Source organism: Penicillium oxalicum, chromosome I (genome assembly GCF_001723175.1).
Source record: "Penicillium oxalicum strain HP7-1 chromosome I, whole genome shotgun sequence".
Lineage (NCBI taxonomy): Eukaryota > Fungi > Ascomycota > Eurotiomycetes > Eurotiales > Aspergillaceae > Penicillium > Penicillium oxalicum.
This window is the reverse complement of record NC_064650.1, coordinates 3,774,021-3,795,896: the sequence shown is the minus strand read 5'-3', so window position 1 is coordinate 3,795,896 and position 21,876 is coordinate 3,774,021. Positions and strand designations below refer to the sequence as shown.

At 51.9% G+C, this 21,876-nt stretch overlaps 9 protein-coding genes and 1 non-coding gene across 10 annotated transcripts; 8 read left to right on the top strand and 2 right to left on the bottom strand.

Moving 5' to 3' along the window:
- Positions 1-675: 675 nt before the first annotated feature.
- On the top strand, positions 676-819 carry POX_a01244 (uncharacterized protein; the record flags this gene model as incomplete). Its single annotated transcript, XM_050110174.1, has 1 exon — positions 676-819. The coding sequence occupies one exon, from the start codon at positions 676-678 to the stop codon at positions 817-819; it is 144 nt and encodes a 47-aa protein (XP_049973942.1).
- Positions 820-1,997: 1,178 nt separating this feature from the next.
- On the top strand, positions 1,998-4,557 carry POX_a01243 (Transcriptional activator ptaB; the record flags this gene model as incomplete). The annotated part of the gene is made up of 4 exons (XM_050110173.1): positions 1,998-2,304; positions 2,483-3,363; positions 3,426-3,713; positions 3,778-4,557. The coding sequence occupies 4 exons, from the start codon at positions 1,998-2,000 to the stop codon at positions 4,555-4,557; spliced, it is 2,256 nt and encodes a 751-aa protein (XP_049973941.1).
- A 1,961-nt stretch (positions 4,558-6,518) lies between these two features.
- On the top strand, positions 6,519-7,641 carry POX_a01242 (putative urease accessory protein ureG-like; the record flags this gene model as incomplete). Its single annotated transcript, XM_050110172.1, has 3 exons — positions 6,519-6,694; positions 6,844-6,942; positions 7,104-7,641. The coding sequence occupies 3 exons, from the start codon at positions 6,519-6,521 to the stop codon at positions 7,639-7,641; spliced, it is 813 nt and encodes a 270-aa protein (XP_049973940.1).
- Positions 7,642-8,016: 375 nt separating this feature from the next.
- Positions 8,017-9,695, bottom strand: POX_a01241 (putative U3 small nucleolar RNA-associated protein 7; the record flags this gene model as incomplete). Its single annotated transcript, XM_050110171.1, has 2 exons — positions 8,017-8,982; positions 9,063-9,695. 2 exons carry the CDS (start codon positions 9,693-9,695, stop codon positions 8,017-8,019), a joined length of 1,599 nt encoding a protein of 532 aa, XP_049973939.1.
- Positions 9,696-10,039: 344 nt separating this feature from the next.
- POX_a01240 (Ribosome biogenesis protein tsr1) lies at positions 10,040-12,525 on the top strand (the record flags this gene model as incomplete). The annotated part of the gene is made up of 2 exons (XM_050110170.1): positions 10,040-10,145; positions 10,220-12,525. 2 exons carry the CDS (start codon positions 10,040-10,042, stop codon positions 12,523-12,525), a joined length of 2,412 nt encoding a protein of 803 aa, XP_049973938.1.
- Positions 12,526-12,960: 435 nt separating this feature from the next.
- POX_a01239 (putative vesicular-fusion protein sec17) lies at positions 12,961-14,177 on the bottom strand (the record flags this gene model as incomplete). Its single annotated transcript, XM_050110169.1, has 5 exons — positions 12,961-13,200; positions 13,260-13,434; positions 13,505-13,811; positions 13,917-14,040; positions 14,145-14,177. 5 exons carry the CDS (start codon positions 14,175-14,177, stop codon positions 12,961-12,963), a joined length of 879 nt encoding a protein of 292 aa, XP_049973937.1.
- A 308-nt stretch (positions 14,178-14,485) lies between these two features.
- POX_a01238 (uncharacterized protein) lies at positions 14,486-15,058 on the top strand (the record flags this gene model as incomplete). Its single annotated transcript, XM_050110168.1, has 1 exon — positions 14,486-15,058. One exon carries the CDS (start codon positions 14,486-14,488, stop codon positions 15,056-15,058), a length of 573 nt encoding a protein of 190 aa, XP_049973936.1.
- Positions 15,059-16,320: 1,262 nt separating this feature from the next.
- Positions 16,321-18,447, top strand: POX_a01237 (uncharacterized protein; the record flags this gene model as incomplete). Its single annotated transcript, XM_050110167.1, has 1 exon — positions 16,321-18,447. The coding sequence occupies one exon, from the start codon at positions 16,321-16,323 to the stop codon at positions 18,445-18,447; it is 2,127 nt and encodes a 708-aa protein (XP_049973935.1).
- Positions 18,448-19,358: 911 nt separating this feature from the next.
- On the top strand, positions 19,359-20,447 carry POX_a01236 (uncharacterized protein; the record flags this gene model as incomplete). The annotated part of the gene is made up of 1 exon (XM_050110166.1): positions 19,359-20,447. The coding sequence occupies one exon, from the start codon at positions 19,359-19,361 to the stop codon at positions 20,445-20,447; it is 1,089 nt and encodes a 362-aa protein (XP_049973934.1).
- A 279-nt stretch (positions 20,448-20,726) lies between these two features.
- On the top strand, positions 20,727-20,799 carry POX_tR027. Its single transcript has one exon. It is a non-coding gene; the product is annotated as a tRNA-Lys (tRNA).
- The last annotated feature ends 1,077 nt before the right edge of the window (positions 20,800-21,876 follow it).

The following is a 21,876-nucleotide window of genomic DNA, read 5'->3' as shown; positions in this document are numbered from 1 at the left end:
TGAGTGCGGAAATCTATAGGTCAATAATGTGTATAATGCATAGTGCATAGTCATCATAGTAGTAAGACTAAGGTTGACAGTGGATACTGGGCACTAGGAATCAATTTTTTTGACAAAATACACTTTCAAAGTAACTTGGCTCGTGCAGCTCATGGATAGCGGAACCTAATTTGTCAATGTTGTCAGTGACATCGAGAGTCTGCACATGTCTTCTTGAAGAACGCAGAACCACCTGCCTAGCAAAGGTACTCAGCAGGGCGAGATGCAGAAGGAAACTAGCTGTGGCTTGATCATAGTCTTTGTAGGTATAACGGGACGTCAGCATTTCTGGCGGCCGCGCTGGCGTACGTACCAGTTGTTGTCCGCATTCCAAGGAACAAACGGTTCTCAGCCGTTCCTACTAATTTGGAGATAGTCATAAGAAGCAAGCTACAGGTGATGGGATGCGCATAGGTCGAAGGTAGTTATTTAATGATCGAGATAGGGGAATTCTAATATCCTACATTTCCCCAATCTATCCAAACGAGAGATGTGATCTAGGGCAGAAACGGAATATGTCAGGATTGAATCTGAGAACAAGCACGGCTACGAGTCGATGAAAATTGTAAATGGATGTAAAAAACGAGACGTCGGTAGACATTAGGCTAGTTATAAGACGAAAATCTAAGATCTCAAATGCTAGCGATGGACTCGTCCAAAGCTTGGCGGAAACAGAAACTGTGGGCAACGCTTCGGTTAGCACACATATTCGACAAGTTTTGTAGTCTCAACTCGATCAAGTTGGAAATTGGTTCTCAGACAAAATATACTGGCAAGTAGCAGACCAACCGGGAAGGGAAGGTCCGAACTCTCTCGTCATGGTCGATTTGGTGGGTAAAGAAGTAAAGATGGGTTGTCATCCTTGAACCGGGGGGAAAGGCAGAGGATCTACGAGAGACTTACCAATTGGTATTTTTGCGAGCCTGCAACTGATGGGTGATGGTAACGCTTGATTTCACACCGTCATCTTTTCGCCAGGCTGTTGGGCTCCAACCGTCATTATGGTATGGAGCCGAAGACGTCTGTCTAGAAGATTGAGATAGTGATTCTCAAGATCATGAACAATTTCAAGAGGGAGAGAAAAAAAAAGCGCCTGAAATACACATCTATCACGTGATATCCCAATGAGGCTAGCGTGAGAGTATTGCCATCACTGGCCCAAAGACGCGCGAAAAAACCCGCCCGAGGTGTCGATGAAGAGCGCTTTCGTGACTGATAACCCGATCAAAGTCCTGAAATTAACGAGGCTTGTCTCCTTGAGCATCCATCTGAGTTGGACGGCCCTTGAGTGGCTTTGTTACCGCTCATCGTGACATTCAACTGGTCGGTTACATCCTCTACCCTCGGAGCCGGAGTCTCCGTCCCCAGTTTCATCTTCGCTCCCACCGGGCGATCACCCTCATTCCCTGACCGTACGGGCGCTCGCGATAGCCGTCCCCTTTAACCACTTCGTTCTTGGCCGACCGTAACCTGCGAGAATTGTACGTGGTGACTTTCAACACTGTCGGATTCCTTTCCAGACCCTTTGAGGATCGTCCGGTCCAGCCCGTCGATATCAGCCCAGCCCCTCCACGCCTCCCTATTGATCGATCTCGTCCCAGTCTTGACTTCCGTCCCCTCTTCTCCCCAGACCTCACGTAACTAAAGCGGGTGCTAAGATCCACGCCATCGACCCATTCACTGACACCAGCCTTCAGGCCATACAAGATCCTTTCTCCAGGTGGAACAGGTATACAACTGGGGTTGAATCGAAATTCGATGCGTTGCGCTCTCGCGTCTTTTCACAACCAAAAAACGCCGCACCGTGACCGACCGACCGACGGAATTCTGTCATTGAGAACTCTCTCCCAGGCGCGCTAGCCTTTTGAGTTGCCAGCTTGAGTTGCGCTATCGCTGCGGTCGCAACTTCACGCGCTCGAAGGGACAACTCTGCGGTGATCTCCGCCTGTTAAGCAATGATGATGGCGCAATCGTTTCCTGCCCATCAAGGCATGCCGCCGCATGGAATTCCCCCCGGCCATCACCCAATGGCCGCCCAACATCCCAACGCTGGACACCCAGGACCAGCTATGGTTCAGCAAATGCACCCTGGGGTCTCCGGCCCAGGAGGACCTCAAGTGAGCCAAGCAGGACCCATGATGGGTGGAATGCCGCCAGGCGCTGGGACCGCGGGTCCCGGTGGACCAATGCCAAATGCCCACGCTCTTTCCCATTTGACCCCGACACAGGCGCACATGTTCCAACAGCAAGCGTTCCCGCAAAACTGTGAGTACTTTCCTCAACCGGTCGTTGGGCTTTCTCTCCATATGATTTGTCATACCGCAAGCATCGCAGACAGCTGCCCAAGTCAAGATTCGCGTGGCCTTTCATCTTTTATGAGTGTCTTCGACGGCCATCCTTCCTCATAGATTGTATGCGCTTACTGACGTGAGGCTTTTGACAGTCGCAAATAATCCCCAGTTACTTCATCAGCAACAACAACATCAGCAATACCTCCGACAACGCATGATAATCCAGCAACAGCAGCAGGCACAGGCACAACAGGCACAACAGCAGGCACAGCAGCAACATGGAATGCCTGTATCTCTACCTAACGGCACTCAAGGCGTGAGTGCTGCCCAGTTGGCTGCGATGCAAGGAAATCCTGGTGGCATGCGACCTGTCAATGCCATGATGCATCTCCAACAGCAGGTCTCTCATGGTCAACCCCCCAACCTCCAGCAGCAGCAGCAACAGCTCTTTGCACTGCAGCAGGCCCAGGCACATCAAGCGCAGCAGCAGGCCCAGGCTCAAGCTCAAGCACAGGCACAGGCACAAGCTCAGGCTCAGGCCCAGGCCCAGGCACAGGCACAGGCACAAGCCAACAATGCCCAGGGGGGCCAACACACACCGCAGCGTGGCTCAGCGCAGCCTCCGAACATGCATGAAGCCCAAGGTGCCACCCCTCAATCTCAACACGGCCCACCACAGCAGAACGGGACTCCTCAACCAAACCAAACTGCTCAGCCTCCCGCAAATCAACCTCAACAGCCCCAAGGAGGACCACAGCAGGCCCAGGCCACGCCCAATCCACAGCCGCAGCAGCTGCCGCAAACATCGCAACCAGGACCTCAGCCAGGTCACCCGGGTCCACACGGACCACCCCAGCACGGTATGCCTGGCCAGCAAGGCCCACAGCCGGGACAACCGATGACTGCTCAAGAAGCCCAGTTGAAAGTCCAGCAGCAACAGAACGCCGCCTTGATGATGCAGCAAAGAATGAATCGCCAGGGAGCAAGCATCCTCAGCTTGCATGCCTATGCAGAGCATTTAAGCGGTTTCCAGGTATGGGAAATCTACCTGCCTAAGTTGGCTTGTATCCAATTTCGCGACTAACCAATTCATAGAGCCGTGGTGAGGCACACGATCTCCTGTATTGGCAGTCTTTTGTCGACAAATTTTTCGCCCCCGGGGGTGTTTTGCGGCAGGGTGTATGGAATCCTCAAGTCGGGTCCAAACAGTTCGAAATATCAACACCCGCCCTGGCACGATACTACATGACTCAATACACTAGCGGTATTAGTCAGATTCAAATGGTAGTAGAGGGGGCTCGAGAACGGGACATGCCTCAGGGCGGGCACATGGTTGAGAGCGCGCGGACCTCATTCATCTACTGGTTCACGAACGATTGTCAGGTATGGAGCTTCCACGCCACAGCGTAGGGAAATTCTCATGATAGCAGCTAATACATTCTTCCAGCTTTTCACTCGTGGCCAACTCCGTGCTCACTTCGATGTGGCGAACAAGATTGAGATGCTGGACATCACAGTCACGAATCACAATGAATTCATTCCGCGCAGTATGCTTCAGTCTTTGGAGCTTTCAGAGCAGAAGCAAAGTCCGAAAGTTTCCAAGAACTCAGCCAAGCGAGCTCAGAAGCAACCAACGCAACCCACACTGCCAGAGTCCATGGTCACGTCCAATGGCGTGCCAACATCTGTCATGGGTTTCCTGGAGGTCGCCGAGACTATCTCGCAGATGCAAATGCTTTTCCAGTACTCGCATCAGCATCCTCAGTTCTCGCCCCCTGAAGCTCTGCATAATTTGGTAGCTTCTCTACCACCGCAGAATCCCAACACTGGCTTTGTGGCACCGATGAATCCCGGGATGCAGCAGGTTCCCAATGCCAGGAACCCCAGTATGGGTGGCCCCACGCAGTTTGCCTCCCCGGCAATGGCTCACCTTGGGTTACCGGGTTCTCAGGGCTCGCCTCACCTGAGCGGCTCGGGCCATGCAAGTCCTGCTCAGAGCCATCTAGCTGGTCCTCCTGGTATGCAGGGTGCCGTACAGCCGTCTCCAGCTGCAGTTACCAATAGCCCCAACATTGGCGGGAACAAGCGGCGGCGTGCGAGCACTGTCAAGATGGAGGCTGAGGATGGTGGGCCTGGGGGTGAAGTCAACGGCACTGCCCCTCCCAATGCAGGCAAAGTCAAGGCCAGCCCTCGAGTGCCTAAGCGCCAGAAGGGGGCCGCGGCCTGATCCCAGCCTCCCAGCTACCTGTGTCACGCCCGTTGTTCCTCTTTGCTCTCTATTTTCCTTCTTACGCGTGCTTTGAATATGTTGGAGACCAGGCGCATCTTTGAATTCCCGGGATTTACGGAGCATTTTCCATCCGTTGAGAATCTGTTTGTGATTTGGCTGGGCATACTTTGGATCTCTTTCCACAGGCCTTGTTCATCGTGGCTCTCGAGCCGCTATAATATGATCACCCAGACAGCGCGCAAATCGGATGCTCGCTGGGTGTCTGTCCTCATACCCTCGAGGCCAAATCAGGGTTAGGTCTTGCAATGGACACGGAGCTCTGCGTGTGTCCTTTCATTGCTTGTTATTTTCCCCGATCCTAATGTACTCTATGTTTATTTCAGCGTTTTGCCTGTTCCCTCTTCTTCGCCCTCTGCTTGTGGGGCTGCTCGGACATATCGCGTCGTTTCACATGCTTTTTTTGGACTCGTCTACCCTTTGCTTTTTGTGACTGCTGTTTTCCCCCATCGTTGCCTGTTACACCCCGAACAGCACTGCCAGCCACGTATAGGGCCTCTTGATGAAATATAGGGTTCTTGATCACTTGCCAGCGCCGTACTCTACTTTCTGCGAGTCTTGTTGCTTCATGGTTCTTGTGAACACCAATTCACTTGTTGCTTTTCTTTCTTGGGATCGTTCGGTTGAGGTCTTGATATCCGATTTGACGATTGCACTGGCGTCGGTCTTTGCGTTCTTGGAAACTGCGCTCGCGTGCGGATCCGGAGCGATTGCACCCCCTGTTTTTTTTTGACTCCGACGACATTGGGAGGCTTACTGCTGCCTTTTGATTTTTCAGTACTTCTCTGTTGCTGAGTTCGCAAATCCACATATACCGCCATTTCACCTTTTTTGGTCCGCATAGGAACACAAATTAGGAGAGTCCATATCATCCAGGCTGTAGTGCGTACCTGATATCACCTCTCTAAAGTGTGCATGTCCCTCTTCGGCCGGTACGGCAAAATTCAGAGATTCCAAAATCGCCTCGGGATCTCCAGGTTCGAGACACGCCGAGCTCGCGGGCAATCTCAGCGATGACTGTATCCTTGGCTCCTTAAGCTCTCGGCCAGAGCCACAGGTCCGGGTCTCGGCTCAGCGAGAGTGTTCCAAATCGGCGGACTGAGGCATGGTGGACGATTGAGAAGGCTTGAATTGGGTAGATCAACGATGCCTCCTTGGGAAGCGGTCGATGCATTCTGCTTCTATTGAGGCTCCACCTTTCCTCGTTTTTCTCTTCTCTTTTGAGTTCATCGAGAATTTCACCCAAAGTGCCTCTGATGTCCTTGACACAAGATTATCCTCTCGCCGCGTGTCAATTGGCGTACGTTCCAACCTCTATCTAAAAGATCATCCTTTTCGTCATACGACATATCTATGTTTGTGTCCAGTCTCAACAAGGATCTTGATTATCAGGATGGCATGAAGGATACACAGTAAGAGTGTCGTACCTTGAAGCGCTTTAGAGTAGCTGTGGTAATATCAGAAACAGTAAGTTCACAGTATAGTTTCTCCATGACGATTGATCCGATCCTCGAATCCATCTTTGGGTTGCGCCATCCACGCAGCCTTCGCATCCACATTTACATTCATTCGGTCGGCTCGAGAGCCAACGGAGCTCGCCGACTGGGCTCCAGCAGTTCCAAGATGCAGCACGAACCTTGTCCGAAAGGTGGAGTCTTTTCCTCAATCATGACAGTTGACTCGAGCTCTCGGCAGCTTCCTTATCGCACGTTCTCCACCAGCTGCAGCCCGCGCCTTTTTTGTCTTTATCCGGACGATGTCCCCCCTCCCTCTTTTTTGCCCGCCAGCTTGCTCTGAATTGCAACGTTTGCAGATACTCCTCGTCTCTTCCTTTCAATTCTCGTTGAGAAGAAAAGAAGAAGAAAGACCACTCGATCCTTCCAAACTAGCAGAGTATAGAAATGGCTCACTCCCACTCACACGACGGTGGCATCGGCCACTCTCACGATGATCCGTTCAACGGCCATGGCCACTCGCACGAGATTTTGGACGGCCCAGGATCATACGTCAACCGAGAAATGCCGCTGATCGAGGGTCGCGACTGGAAGGATCGGGCTTTTACAGTCGGCATTGGCGGGTAAGTCTCTTGATCTCTCGAACAGCCCTTGGTACTACCCCCCAAAAAGACCGTGAAGCGGAGCATAGTATGCCCCGCTATCGGCAGGAAGTATACCACACGGATCGAGATGGCCATGAGGACTGACGCACCACCCACCTATCTACTAGACCCGTCGGATCTGGAAAGACAGCCCTGATGCTGGCCCTGTGCCATGCTCTGCGTGATGAATATAATATCGCCGCCGTGACAAATGATATCTTCACTCGGTAAGCATGACTTTCCCCCGCAACGAACGTCCTGAAGTCCAAGCCTCGGATTCAACGCATGTCAAATTACGAGCGGCGTGGCCATAGAGCTCCGATAGTAGAAATCCCGGGGATAGGACGGAGAGGGCTAATCTATGATCTTCGTGGATCTTGATACAGAGAGGACGCCGAATTCTTGACACGCCACAAGCGCTTGCTCCTTCGCGAATCCGTGCCATTGAAACGGGCGGATGTCCTCACGCCGCTGTTCGCGAGGATATCAGCGCAAATCTGCTGGCCCTCCAGAACCTGCAACGTCAATTCAAGACCGACCTCCTTCTCATTGAATCCGGGGGTGATAATTTGGCTGCCAACTACTCCCGTGAATTGGCCGATTTTATCATCTACGTGATTGATGTCGCGGGCGGTGATAAGGTGCCACGCAAAGGTGGGCCAGGCATCACAGGCTCGGACCTGTTGGTGGTCAACAAGATTGACCTGGCAGAGGCAGTCGGCGCCGATCTCAAGGTCATGGAACGAGATGCGGCGAAGATGCGGGAAGGTGGTCCCACCGTGTTTGCGGTGGTGAAGCATGGAAAGGGAATGGATCACATTGTCAACCTGATCCTGAGTGCGTGGAAAGGCAGTGGTGCCTATGAGGAGAGTCTGAAGCGGTGGAAGGAAGGTGCGCCCAGGGGGTCAGGCAGTGTGGAGGAGTAAATTCAATTCGTTTCCATTCAGACAAATCCAATGTTCAATTTTCCATCCCAGATGAAGGTGGAATGGACACGGGAGTGCAGAGACGTGAGGCTAACGATACAGGACCCAACACGGCAAGGTTCTTAAACTTTTATTCCCTTCCAAGAAGTCAATTCTGCCCTATACACACCAATGACATGCAAAAGAAAAAAAATGAGAGAGAGACAGAATTCCCACCATCCTTTCCAACGCCTGAAATGCAGCAGCCATAGAGGGGGATCGCTGGGATCTCGAGATCTCGAAAATCTTGCGGGGGCCACGGCTGGGTATCTGGTTGCTCAAACAAGAAGCGAAGCAGGTGAAGCACAAGTATATACAAGATGGGGGGGGGTACCTTTACTTGGCAAAGCGAGCCAACGCAGGACCCAAATCTTGCCGCTCTTGGCGAATACGGTCCTTGTTCCGAGCCATTCGTTCCTTGTGCAGCGCTTCGGCCTTGAGTCTCTTCTCGTCGATCACGTTGGTGCGACCCTTCTTCCGAAGATAGTTTCGCAGGGCACTGTTGCGGCCACGACCACGATTTTTGAGTTTCTCGAGCGGATCTTCGGGCTTCTTGTCCAGATCGCGAGCTTCCCGAACTTTCTGGTCGTTGATCGCGTCCAGCTTTCCGATGATGTTGGGATCCAGTGAAATCATGTCCGGCTTCAACTTGTGGAGCAAGCTGTGCACCTCGGCCTCCTGCCGCTGTCGGACATTCTCGTACGGGTTGGCCTCGAGCGAATCGAAGTTGGGTTCACCAGCGCCCGGAACGATAAGACTAGCAAAGCCCTGATCGTGGCCCACACCGAGGACATCCTCGAAGGGGCACCATCGGAGGTTCTCAATACGCTGTCCATCGCCACCCCACGCCATGTAGGGGCTTCGCACCTTGGCCGTATCGGCCTGTGCGGCCTCAAAGAGCCCCTTCCACACGCTCACCTGAGTGCCCCAGCCGACGGCGACCAGGTTCCGGTCACTGATAGAGACCGAAGCACCGGGTTGGTAGCAGGAGTATGAGTGCACCTCTTTGAACATGCGAATGTCCCAGATATTCATTTTCTGGTCCTGCCCGGTAGATACCATGTAGCGACCCTGGCGGTCCATGGCGATCGATCTCACAGGTCCACGATGAACCAGCGCCTTGACGAGCGGGGTCTGGGAGTTGGGTGACCACAGTGTCACTGCACCATTTTGATGTCCGCAGTGGATGATAGCATTATAAGGGTTCTGAGCGAGAGCGGTCGGGCGGCCGAGCTTTGTTGGTAGCTCGTTGACTAATTGTCCGGTTGACGTATCCGTGTATTTGATGAAGCCGGCCATGGTCTAGATTGAGAAAGGAGAAGAAAAGTCAATTTGAGACACAATCGCCTTGTTGGGAGTGCGCCGGGTCTAGATGAACTTACAGCACTGGTCAGCAAGAAGTGGTAGGGCAGAAATTCGAGGAACAGTGGCTCCAGGTGCTTCTTCAAACAGTGCAATTCCACACCGTTCTGGTCGTAAATGTAGACGTATTTCTTCTGCGCGACGGCGAAGAATTGATTGTTGTGCAGCCAGCGCGCATCTCGGACAGTTTCACCCAGCTGAAGCTCGCAGCCGAGCTTACCGTCACGCCAGTCCATTGTCGCAACATGACCCTTTCGTCCCGCCAGCAGAAGACTGCGTCCATTGCGAGTATAATCTGCGCGATACGGTCCGGCATCGGTCAACCTCAACTCAAAGCCTTTCTTTGCGGTCTCGAGCCCAACGCTGTCCTTGATCTCATCTTGTCGGACTTTGTATGTTCTCTCCAGTTCTCCTTCTGCTTCTAGAAATCCCGCATCATGCTCGAGAAGGATCTCGGCATCTTTCGCCTTCAATACGGCGTCTTTGTGTCTGTTTTCTTGCTCTTTGATGGCGCCGCGGATCTTCTTGTTGCGAGCGGATTTGACCGAGTTTGGCTTGCCACGCCCGTATGTCTTCTCTGCCTCGATAAGTCTCTGCTTTTCAGCACGATCCTCTGCCGTGACGAGAGCTTTCTTGGGGGCCGAGTCCGCCATTGTTCGCGGATTTCTTTCCTTTTTTGCTTCAAAAAGCTTATCGACCTGATTCGGAAAAAAAGATGTCGCCAACGCGGAGCAAAAGCTCAGCAGAAAAAAAATGCGCCAAGATTTGGTCTCACCGCTCGCTTATCCTCTCCACTGCCGAATTTTGTTTTCTTATCGCCAATTTTTAATTTTCCTGCCCAAGCCGATCGATCGAGATTCCACCGTCCGAGTCGGTGGGTTTAAAAGACAGACCTGGGATTTTGAGGAAACGAATCAACGAACAGCTGTGATTCTGTGAGATAGCGCACGTCAACCTGGACTCCCTGCCTTTTCGATTCAAAGGGTCCAGTGCCAATATGGCGCCCACCCAAGTCCACCACCATCGGTCCACCACCAAGGTTTCCCACAAGCCTTTCAAGACCAAGCATGCCTCAAAGAGCGCTTTGAAAGAGAAGGCGAAGGGTATGAATCTACCTGCAAAATGGAAATGGAAGGCGTGGATTTTTTTTTCTATTCATCTACTGACACCATAAAAGGGAAAGTTGAGAATGAGCGGGGCAGTCGCAAAACCCCCCACCAACAACTCAAGTCGAAACTCGACCGTCGCAACCAGGCCCGACAGAAGCAGCAATTGAAGCACCAAGAGAAGGCACAGGCGACAAGCATTTTCACTGGTCAGAATGGCGCTCCTCGCCATGTCGCTATTATCCCGCTTTCGGTCGATGTTGACACCAGCGCCGCCATTCGCGCGCTGAACGAGAGTGTCGACATCAACGAGGAGGTCCCGGCCGAGGGTCCTCTCCGCGTGCGTGTCGATCGATTCCGTCAGAGCCTTCAATACCTGACATCGAAATACGATCCTGTGAATGCTATGGATGTGTGCCGCATGGCCGATTTTGTGGTACTGGTTATGTCTGCAGAGGTTGAGGTCGAAGAAGAAGGCGAGCTACTGCTGCGTTCCATTGAGAGCCAGGGTATCTCCAACGTGGTGACTGTGGTTCAGGGCTTGGACCAAATCAACCCAGCCAAGAGACGTCCGCAGGTTGCATCCTCTCTCAAGTCCTACATCAATCATTTCTTCCCCACTGTGGAGAAGGTGATGTCCCTGGATTCTCGACAGGAGTGCTCAAATGCCATTCGATCCCTGTGCACTGCCACCCCTAGGGGTATCCGCTGGCGTGACGAGCGCAGCTGGATGTACATTGAGAATGTGCAGTGGCCAGACGCCAGTGCAGAGGTTGTCGACGATGTGATCGTTACAGGTGTTGTTCGGGGCAAGGGCTTAAAGGCCGATCGGATTGCACATATCCCTGGCTGGGGCGATTTCCAAATTGACTCCATCACCGCGGCTCCTCTGCCGTTGACAAAGAATAAGCGTGAAGATACTATGAATGTTGACGGCGCTGATGGTGTCCAGATTCTGGAGACACCCACGGCTGATCAGGATGACATGGCCGTCGTGGCTCCGGAGGAGATCGAGATGATGGATGATGATATGGTTTCCATGGCCGAGACTGAGAAGAAGGGTGTCTTGCTGGACGATCACCACTATTTCTCCGACGACGACGCGCATATTCCCCCCAAGCCTAAGCGACTACCTAAGGGTACTTCAGAGTACCAGTCGGCATGGTACCTCGAAGACGTTTCCGACTCTGGATCTGATATCGTGGATGAGGACGATGACGAGGAAATGGAAATGGAAGTCACCGGTGCGCCGGAGGATGGTTTCTTCGCAGACAAGGAAGATGCCATGACAGAGGGTGGCCCCTCGGAATATCCTCAGTCGGAGATGTTCTTGGATCCGTCTCCTGAGGATGAGGCTCAGGAGCTGGCAGAGTACCGCAAGAGCCGCCGCACCGAAGCCGAAGAGGATCTGGAATTCCCCGACGAGATCGAGCTACACCCGAACGTGCTTGCTAGAGAGCGTCTCGCCCGATTCCGAGGCCTGAAGAACATGAAGCTTAGCCCCTGGGAGACTTCCGAAGATCGCCCATTCGAACCCGAGGATTGGCGCCGTCTTTTGCAATTTGGCGACTACAAGGGCACTAAGAATCGAATCATCCGTGAAGCGCTTGTTGGTGGTGTCAATCCCGGAATTCGGGTTGACGTGCACCTCCGCGCTGTCCCAACTTCTCTTCGACACAAGGCCCAGCCTCTCTCCCTCTTCTCCCTTCTTCGCCATGAACACAAACATACCGTTGTTAATATCAACATGACCCTCAACTCCAACATTGAAAAGCCGCTGAAGTCCAAGGAGCAGCTCATCGTGCAAGTTGGCCCTCGTCGTATGGTGGTCAATCCCGTCTTCTCCGCCGGCGACAACACTCCCAACAACGTGCACAAATTCGACCGCTACCTTCATCCTGGCCGCAGTGCTGTCGCCACCTGGATTGGTCCTATGACCTGGGGTGCTGTCCCGGTGCTTGTTTTCAAGAACAAGCAAGGGGAAGAAGATCCCGAGGTCCTCGAGTCTGCGGACAACGAGCCAGGCGCGCTTTCGATGGATCGCTTGGAGCTGATCGGTACCGGCACTGTCATTGCGCCGGACCCCAATCGCGTCATCGCGAAGCGGGCAATCCTCACAGGTCACCCTTACAAGATCCACAAGAAGGTCGTCACCGTCCGGTATATGTTCTTCAACTCGGAGGACGTGCAATGGTTCAAGGCTCTGCAGCTTTGGACCCGCCGTGGCCGCAGTGGATATATCAAGGAGAGCCTTGGTACTCATGGTTACTTCAAGGCTACCTTCGACGCGAAGATCAACCCGCAGGATTCGATTGGCATCAGTCTCTACAAGCGAGTCTTCCCCCGCAAGGCAAGAGCTTTGGAAGAACTGGTTTAGAGTTCCGTGCGGTCCTGTTTTTTCTTTGCTCCCAAACAGATGGGGGTTGCAGTATGCCTGGGACTTTAGGCGTGGTATCACTGACCGGATCACAGATCTGTGCGGATTGGCGTTGTAATGCATCTCAAAAGTACATAGACTTGGAACACTTCATAATGAATTTACGATTTCATTCAACGATCCTCTGCGTTGATCGAGCATTCGGAGAGTCGTTAATGTTATGAACCTCAATTTTTTTTCTCGTTGAATGGATGCGACACTCGTAGACAGCAAGCCGTCTTGCCTATGAAAGCTACCAGCTCGAGCAAATGATCATTGAAATTAGACACCCAAATATATAACCAGCCACAACACGGTCGTGCAGAAAAGGGAACGGGTGTTCTTAAGAGATGTAGACGGGGGGAATCAAAGGAAGAATATAAGATCGAAAAGTGTCTACGAGAAATCCTCTTCCGCCTCCTCAATGTTGTTCTTGACCCGGAGCAAGAGGGTCGTCTTCCACTTGTCAAGTTTGCTGAGCTGGTCAAACTGGAACAATTTATCGGCAAAAGCTTCCTGGTCTCCCCCCTCGACAGCTTGCAGCAGGTCAACAAGAAGCTGGTGCTCGCGAGTCGAAGCGAAAGATGGGTCGATCTCGCGGTACGTTTCGAGAGCTCGGTTAGTCTCGACCATATCCTGTGGTGGAAACGCATGAATAACTTTTTATCTCCCGGGATGGTACATTCAAGACTTACCTTCGTAGCCAAGTGACAGATTCCAGCCTTCAAGAGATAGTCCTTCACCGACCACTTCATGAGGTTGTTTGCGATGGATTGGCGGGCAATGCGCTCATAGTTTGTGATGGACTTGTAGTAGTCACCTTCCAGAGCAGCCAGATCGGCCACCTTCAAGAAGTGTTTATTGGCGAGCCTAAGTTCCCGATCATCGATTAGAGTGATGAGTCCAACGGCCGCGCCTCATGGGAAAGTCAATCACTTACGCCTCGGCATTGTCACCTTCGAACCACTCCGCTGCCTTCTCATATGCCTCCAAAGCCTTCTTCACGTCGCCGAGCTCCGCCTCGTACAGCTCCGCAAGATATTGCTGCTGGGTCGCAGCACGGCGCAAGTTTCCGCGCAGAACGTAGTGGTTGATCGCGCTCGTCAAGACACGGGCAGCATCTTCCGGGTCGGACTTGCGATACACCTTGAAAGCTTCCTGAAGAGTGTTGGCTGCGTCGTCGGGTTCGTTGAGATTCTGGGTCTGAATAGCGGCGGCTTTTTCAAAAGCCTGACCGGCTTCCTTGTCTATTTCGAGGCGAAACGATCATTCAGTATATGAACCCCAAAGACTAGAGCGAGCGAGCTCTTTGGACGCTGGTGATGCGGGGGTAAGGAATAGGATTCCCTTACTCATCTTCTGAACGCGAAAGGCATTCGCAGCTTGTGTAAAGAGATCGGCCGCATTCTCATATTTCTCAGTCCGTCCACCGAACCAGCTGAAGCCTCCCGATGCGCCAGCGAGGGCTTTGTCGGCCTGATCGTCCGCAAGATAAGAAATGTGGTTAGCTATGCGTGGCTTTCGTCATTGCCTCGCCTCGAGGGCAGAATCGAAACACAGCGAAGAAAGATTCGGCTCACTTTTTGGAGGAGAGCGCGCGGGTCCTGTGCCATAGTGTATCTGTTAAATATGGAACTGTGGTTACTGCAACAACCAAATCTGTCCCAGTGACTTTTCTAGGTGAAAGAGGGGAATGAATCGAGCGGCCTGATGATGTTTGATGGGAGCGTCGATCGGCGGGTCCGAGGCGGTGTCTTGTTGGGTCACCCGCAGTTCTGCGGTGCATCGGCGCGCAGTTTGACTTGCTGCCCTCGATAAGAGGAATATGTCAGAGATACTGTGGACGTGAACGAGGAGACGACTGCCCTGGATTGACAAATTGCGTCTCAATCCTCCACTTCCTCTACAACTTTGATTGATCATGAACACCGGGCGCGCGGGCAATCGGCTGCGGCCATCAATCACCTGCAATGCGGCCCTTGCGCGCCGCTACTCGTCCAAGCCGCAACATCGCGATATCGCATCCATATTGGCACAGCCGACTTGGTCGGCCCGGTCTCTGCTTCCAAAGCAGGCTGAGAAACAATCTACGGCCACTGTGACGCCGCAGAAGCTGCGTCATCTCCTACGTCTTTCGGCTCTGCCTCAACCATCCAGCCACGCGGAAGAGCAGTCGATGCTACAGACCCTCGAATCGCAAATCCATTTTGTTCAAGAAATGCAGCGAGTGGATACAACCGGAGTCGAGCCACTGCGTAGTATTCGCGATGAGAGCCCAGCTGCGGTGAAAGAATCAACGCTAGGGCTTGACCAGCTCCGCGATGCCTTTGCGCAGGAACAAGTGAGTGGGCGACGGAGGAAAGTTCAGCGAGTTCCCAAGACGAGAATGGGTCACCCAGAGGCAGATATCTGGAATGGGAATGCCCTTGACTTTTCAATGAAAAAGAAAGGCCCTTACTTTGTTGTTGAGACGAAGGGAAGTCAATCGTCCTGAACGTGTTGTTGGCATGAGATTGGTGGTCCTACGACTCCTCCCCTCCTCAGTTTCTTCTGCGCGTGGTCGCTGGCCCATATCTATCTTCTTTCGTTTTGCCATTCTCTTGTTTACTATACCCCCCTTTGAGACGGCTATTCTTCTCCCATTTGGTTCCGTGCTTTTGCTGGCACGTGGGCGGCAATTTTTGTTCCAACCAGCCTAATCGCCTAGGCACCTCGCTTTTTTCTTTCCTGGGCTTTTTCATCACCATTGGCTAGGGTAGATTTGTCTTTTTTGATCTACTCTGTGTACATTATGCTCCGTCCAAATGACGGAAACCCTGCGAGTCGCTCTTCAAGACGCACCTCTTGTCTTTCCAAACTCCCTTTTCCCTTGTCATTCTCACACTTGTCAGCCGCAGATCTGTAGAAGAAAAACCAGTACTCCCAGGAACCCCATTAGAATGGCCTCTTGAATGCCAAAAACTCGTGGCAGGTTCAATACTTCTGACACATTCAACATACATTAACTGCGATGGTCACAGCCATAACATCAACGTATTGCACCGCCGCGAAGACCGAAGAAGTGGAAGAATCCATTGGTACTTTCAAAATATTCTATCGGGGAAAAAAGCACATCACGGAATCACCGATTTCTCGAGGCGAAAAATGACCCACGCAAAGTTCAAAGAATAAGAGACAAGGATGGCCTGGAGAAATGCCACCGTGAACAACGGGTATCGTTCAACTCTGGTGATCAATGACTACTTGTGCCCGGCCAAATACAGCCCCGGGACTTCATGCTGCAGAGGTGAATTTACTGATGTGGCTTGAACCAAACTGTCTCTCAATGACAGTGAATCTTCGACGGAGTACTACTGCTTTGAATTCCATAGTTCAATTTTGAAGCTCGCTGAGGGGCAATGAACGGGTCTTCAAAATCCAAGTCTGCACTTGAATATGCCTCCCCCGTGTCATGATAGCAATCCCAGTGGGCAGCAGGCGTTGGAATCGTCGAAACTGCGCTTCGAATACCTGTTTGATGCAATGAATGAAAAGCTGTTCCTGATACAGACACGGTTTGTTTTGATAACTCTCTCCTGGTGCCTCAGGCCCAAGTGACTGATTCAGGGTTCCAGCCCCCAAATGAGATCGCCCCCTCCGTCGTTGCATTGTTCAATATGTTATTCGTCTTCATCTGTCGTCGAAGATCCTAATATAATACAGACACAAGGAGCATCACTCCTGTGAGGCTATACTGCCTCCATTACTATTGGCCTAATGTTCAAAAACTTCAAAGACAAGGCCTCTTTCTTTGAGTCTAAACCCGCCGATAAGAATCAATCTGCGGAGCAAAGCAACGATGGCCAAGATCTGACGTCAATTCTCAATCGGTCGCAACGCGGCGACCTAATCAACTTGGTAGCGGAAATTGCCGAGTCGATGAGAGTGGGCATACTTGAAGTTTTTGAGCCTTCAGAGAATAGCTCCTCGGCTGGAAGCTCTCCAAGCCAAACCCCGTCATCTGAGAAAGGCGAACAAGAAGCCCAGTCATCGTCTGGTCAGGTTACGGATCAGGCTCATCGTCCGGGACGCTCACAACGTCAAAATTCCGGCCAAAGACCTAACGCGACCGCGGTGGCTGCAAAGGCACGTGCCAAGAGGAGAACAATCGAGCACTTGGACAAGTGGAGAGATTCGGTTCTGCAGCGCATCGGGGAAGTTGTGAATCAACGAAATGAATCGAATGACCAGACCGGTCCTGACTCCGAGGCGAAGAGGGATGACCTTCCGCTCGAAGAGGACGAAGAGCGCTGTAAGACTCTTCGCCAAGTATACCATCCAATTGAAACACCTCTTCTCCAGCTTCCCAAAGCTACACGGCTTCTGGTCCTTCACTCCCTACTTCTCTTGCTGTTGAGTCTCAAGCATTATAACGCCTACTCGAGGGTGCTGATGCTGCACGTTGCCGCCAGTCTGGAAATTGACATCAAGGTATTGAACGAGGACGAAAATAAGGTCGCGCGCGGATTATTGGACGCCGTGTTGTCACAGTCGCAAGTAGGCGACAAGCCATCCGAGCCCAAGAAGGATGACAGTTCCCGCAAGTGGAAAGTTGGACTTGCCTCAGTCGCGGGGGCTGCTCTGATCGGAATCACCGGAGGTCTGGCTGCACCCTTGGTCGCCGCAGGCGTCGGAGGCGTGATGGGAGGGTTGGGCCTGGGTGCTACCGCAGCGGCTGGATATCTCGGCTCTCTGGCGGGTAGCAGCGTGCTTGTTGGGGGTCTTTTCGGCGCATACGGTGGACGAATGACCGGTCGCACAATGGAAAAGTATGCGCGTGAAGTTCAGGATTTCGCTTTCGTTCCCACTCGAGGACAGCAGACACCCGAAACGGGGGACGAGAAGGATGAAGCCAGGCAGGATCATCGTCTCCGCGTCACAATTGGTGTAACCGGATGGGCGAAGAACAGGTCTGATTTCGTCGTCCCATGGCGAGTTCTTGGAGACAACTCGGAAGTTTTCGCGCTGCGCTGGGAGACCGAGGCTATGATGAGTCTTGGACACGCTATCAACAATCTCGTGACGAGTGCCGTGTGGTCCGTTGCATCACGGCAAATAATCAGCCACACGGTTTTTTCGCTTCTCGCTAACGCTGTCATGCTCCCAATGAGCTTGATCAAAATCGCCAACCTCGTCGATAATCCTTTTAGCCTGGCCAAAACTCGGGCCGAAAAGGCCGGTGAAGCGCTTGCGGACGCCCTGATCAACAAAGTCCAAGGTGAAAGACCGGTGACTTTGATCGGCTACTCTTTGGGCTCTCGTGTGATCTATTCTTGCATGCAGAGCTTGTGCAGACGAAGCGCCTATGGATTGGTGGAGTCGGTGATTCTTATGGGATCTGCGACTCCCGCCGACGTAGAAGCATGGCGTCGCATCCGAAGTGTCGTGAGCGGTCGAGTTGTGAATGTCTACTCACAAAATGACTCTGTCCTCGCCTTCCTCTACCGGACCAGTAGTCTTCAGGCCGGAGTTGCTGGCTTGCAGCCCATTGAAGGTGTTCCTGGCGTTGAGAATGTCGATGTGACTGAGAAGATCAGCGGTCATCTCAAGTATCAATTTGCCCTTGGACAGATACTCGACACGATTGGGCTCCAGGATCTTGATCCGGTTGAGATCAAGCGTGAGGAAGCTGCATGGGCCGAGGAGAACCAGAAACAGGAGGAAGAGCGCGCGTATAACGAGAAGAACGCCAAGCCAGAGGATAAGAGCATCCCAGATGGGGGCGAAAGTAATATTCACTCAGAGAACGCACCGAAGGATCGATCGTCGCAGGACCAGACCAACGCGCAATCCGACGACGAGGGGACTCATCATCGTATCCAGATGCTAGATTTGGATGACTAGGTCACCCTGAGTGATGGTACGGTCTTTGAGATTTGAGACGATCTCAATTACTTCTATAGGGGTTTTCAAGCGTTTTTTCTTGATAATGAGCAATAGATTATGGATAATCAGGAGAATCTCTCTGAATTAAGACCCGTCGTGCAGTGAGTGAAACGGCAAAGTTTAGCATTCGAATAACATGGACAATTTCCCAACACTGGCAACCTGCTGCGCACAGGGTTATAGATTGATTTTTATTTATTTGATACCATCAAGAAGTAGGCTTCTTCATTCCTTCTTCACGTCTCAAATATGCTTTGTGGATATTCGTGTGACAAGAGTGAAAGGTCCTGTTGTGTGAACATTGTAATTCTTCGACACCATCACCGAGCCTCGCTTTCAAATCAGTTCTGAGAAAGGCATTCCATCAATTTTCTGTGGAAGCCGTCGAGATCACCCTCCATTTGCGACTTCGAACTCTGCAGTACCCTTAGACATCGTGTACCCCCCACAATCCGCAACCTAATCCTCTCTCGAAGCACTGCAGATCCCAGCGGAGATGCGGGATGGAAGCTATGACCACCTCTTGAATTGTCGGTCTTTTTCTCTCACTTCCGAGTTCCACTCTTTTGTCTTTCTTTCTGCCGAACCTTCAACCCTTCGAACAGCCGCCCGGCATACGAATCGTGGATGTCATACGTCAGACAACGCCACGTCTAGAGTCCCCCTTTGCTTTTGCTGGACCTTATATATTATCCAGCCTACCTGTTGCCGTTCAGTGAAATTCTTACGATCTGGCCCGTCACCACTGTCGAGTTTCCCTCTCTCTCCAGCTCCGGTGCCTACCAAGTTGCCAACGGCGCAACCCACATCTTCTTTTTTTTGAAGAAATCGCAACAAAAGACAACCCCCTTCAACGCCTGCGGTTCAATATGTCACAGATCATCGGCTCCCCCGTGGATAAGCTCCCTCCTCAACCACACCCCGAAACAATGAAAGCCTGGCTCTATTCAAGTACATCCGGTGGGCTAGAAAATAATCTCCAGCTTGATAAGACAGCCCGCACTCCGCCAGTACCGCAAGGTTCACAAATTCTCGTTCATGTCCTCGCCGCATCACTCAACCCAGCAGACTTCAAAGTCCCGGAATTGGGTCTCCCCGCGCGACTCTATATTGGTACCCCCGCATCTCCTGGGATGGACTTCTGCGGCCGGGTTGTCAAGGCCGGACCGCTTGCGCAACATATTCCCGAAGGACAGCTCGTCTTTGGCTCCGCTGCCCGTCCCTTGAAATTTGGTTCGCTGGCGGAGTACATGATTGTCTCGACGGATCAAGTTGCCGTCGTGCCCGAGGGTGTCGACATTGAGTCTGCAGCTGCAGTGGGAATCGCCGGTCAAACGGCGTTCCAGAGTCTGGAGGGCTATGTCCAGGCGGGCGACAAGGTCTTGATCAATGGTGGATCCGGAGGGTGTGGAATCTTTGCGATTCAGATTGCGAAACAGATGGGCTGCCACGTCACTGCTGTCTGTTCGACGCGGAATATGGAGCTTTGCCTACGACTTGGGGCAGATGAGGTGATCGACTACACAAAAGAGAAAGATCTGACGGGGACATTGGTAGCACGAGGAACGATCTTCGACCATATCCTGGACCACGTGGGAACACCGGCGGATATGTACTATCAATGCCATCGATTTCTGAAAGAAGGTGGAGTTTTTATCCAGGTGGGATCATCGACTATCGTGACACAGGCTGGGCGCTTGGCTTGGCCGTCCTTCTTGGGAGGTGGAAGGCGCAGATACGTGGTTTTGATGTATAAACCTTGCCCGAGGCAGCTTCATCAACTAGGCGAATGGATGCAGGAAGGGTCAGTGACGGTACAGAAGGACAGTGTCTTCGAGTTTGAAGAAGTCGTCAAGGCATTTGCGAAGCTCCGCTCTGGACGCGCAAGGGGCAAGATTGTCGTGCGTGTGGGCAAGGATCAGCGCAATAACCTCGAATCTTTTGGGATCGGGATGTAACGTTCACGGGCGACGAGAAAATACACGGAATTATGGCCGCTGCGACCAGATCCCATTATTACAAGCCGCTCCATTTCATGGGTAAATTATCATGATACATCTGTATATCCTTAATGTCAAATTCTGAACGTTGAATAAATTTAATGAAGTATCTACAGCTTCTCTGCGTGCATTTAGCTTGACTTTGGAATTGGAACGAAAGTGAATGACAGTTTGAGTCGCTGCAGAGTAAGTATTAGCTCATAATGTCAAATTTCTGTCGTCTCTTCAACCAGCCCTGCCGGGCTAGCTCAATCGGTAGAGCGTGAGACTCTTAATCTCAAGGTTGCGGGTTCGACCCCCGCGTTCGGCTATTCCTACAAACAAACCTGAGATCTTTTCTTTTTTGTTGCCCTCATATCATAACCAGAGACGCTTGAGCTATTTGCATTCTTCAATTTTTGTGGCAGTAACTTGAAATAAGAGAATTCTCTTGATAAAAGAGAAGACTCATGAATTTTTATCGATATAATTTGTGAGTCACCTCAAATAATGTACGCTGGAAGCCGCCCACCACTGTGTCTGCCAATATGCTCATGTTTCTAGCTAGAGCAGTTGTCAAACTTTTTTTTTTGAAGTTTTTCTTGGGTCATTGATGTACTCGCTACTGTTACCTGCGGTCTAACGTAGAGGTACTGCACTGCTTTGTGTAAAATATGAGATCAGTTGCTGTTGCTTTCCATTTGATCTTGAACTATCCCTGCGTGTGTTATTGGTGATGTTGCTCCAGTACTGAGCCCGAAGAAGACCCGCTCCCGTCGAAATGTATTCACAAGTTGCTCATTTACCAACACCCGCCTGGGCATATTATTTGGTGATACCTCCACCCATTAGGCACCACCATAGACCGGGCCATTGCAGCACTATCTGCCCCCTTGAAGAGGTCAGCTATGTTTCCGAAGTACAGGTATAGGTAGTATCCATATCAATGTCAACACCTGGGATCACCAACGTTACTGCCATTAAGGTTCCTACAGTAAGATAACCAATAGCTTCAATTCGCTGACACCAATATCCGTCTATCGCCGAGCCACAATACTCCTGGTGGTGTCTGAAATACATCCCCTTCGCCCAATGGTGTCTCGGAGAAACATACTGCTCCCCGTAGGGTCTCAATAAAGCCATACGGACCTAGGGCTCTGGAATCAATGTCTTGATCGTATCGGCCCCCCATGAAGAATCCCCTGGCTCGTAGCCCCGTACTAGCACATACTGCAGTCAGGTTGATCATCCCACCAATGTCTGCCAGGGATTCATCTTGAGCCGAGCGAAGAGAGTTGCAGCAGGAGTAGACTAAATCGGATCAAAAGACAATCTCCAAAACCCTCCCACGTTTGGGAGGCTTCCACACTTCGTCATCTCACGGCCGAGTCAAGGTAGCACGCAAGGG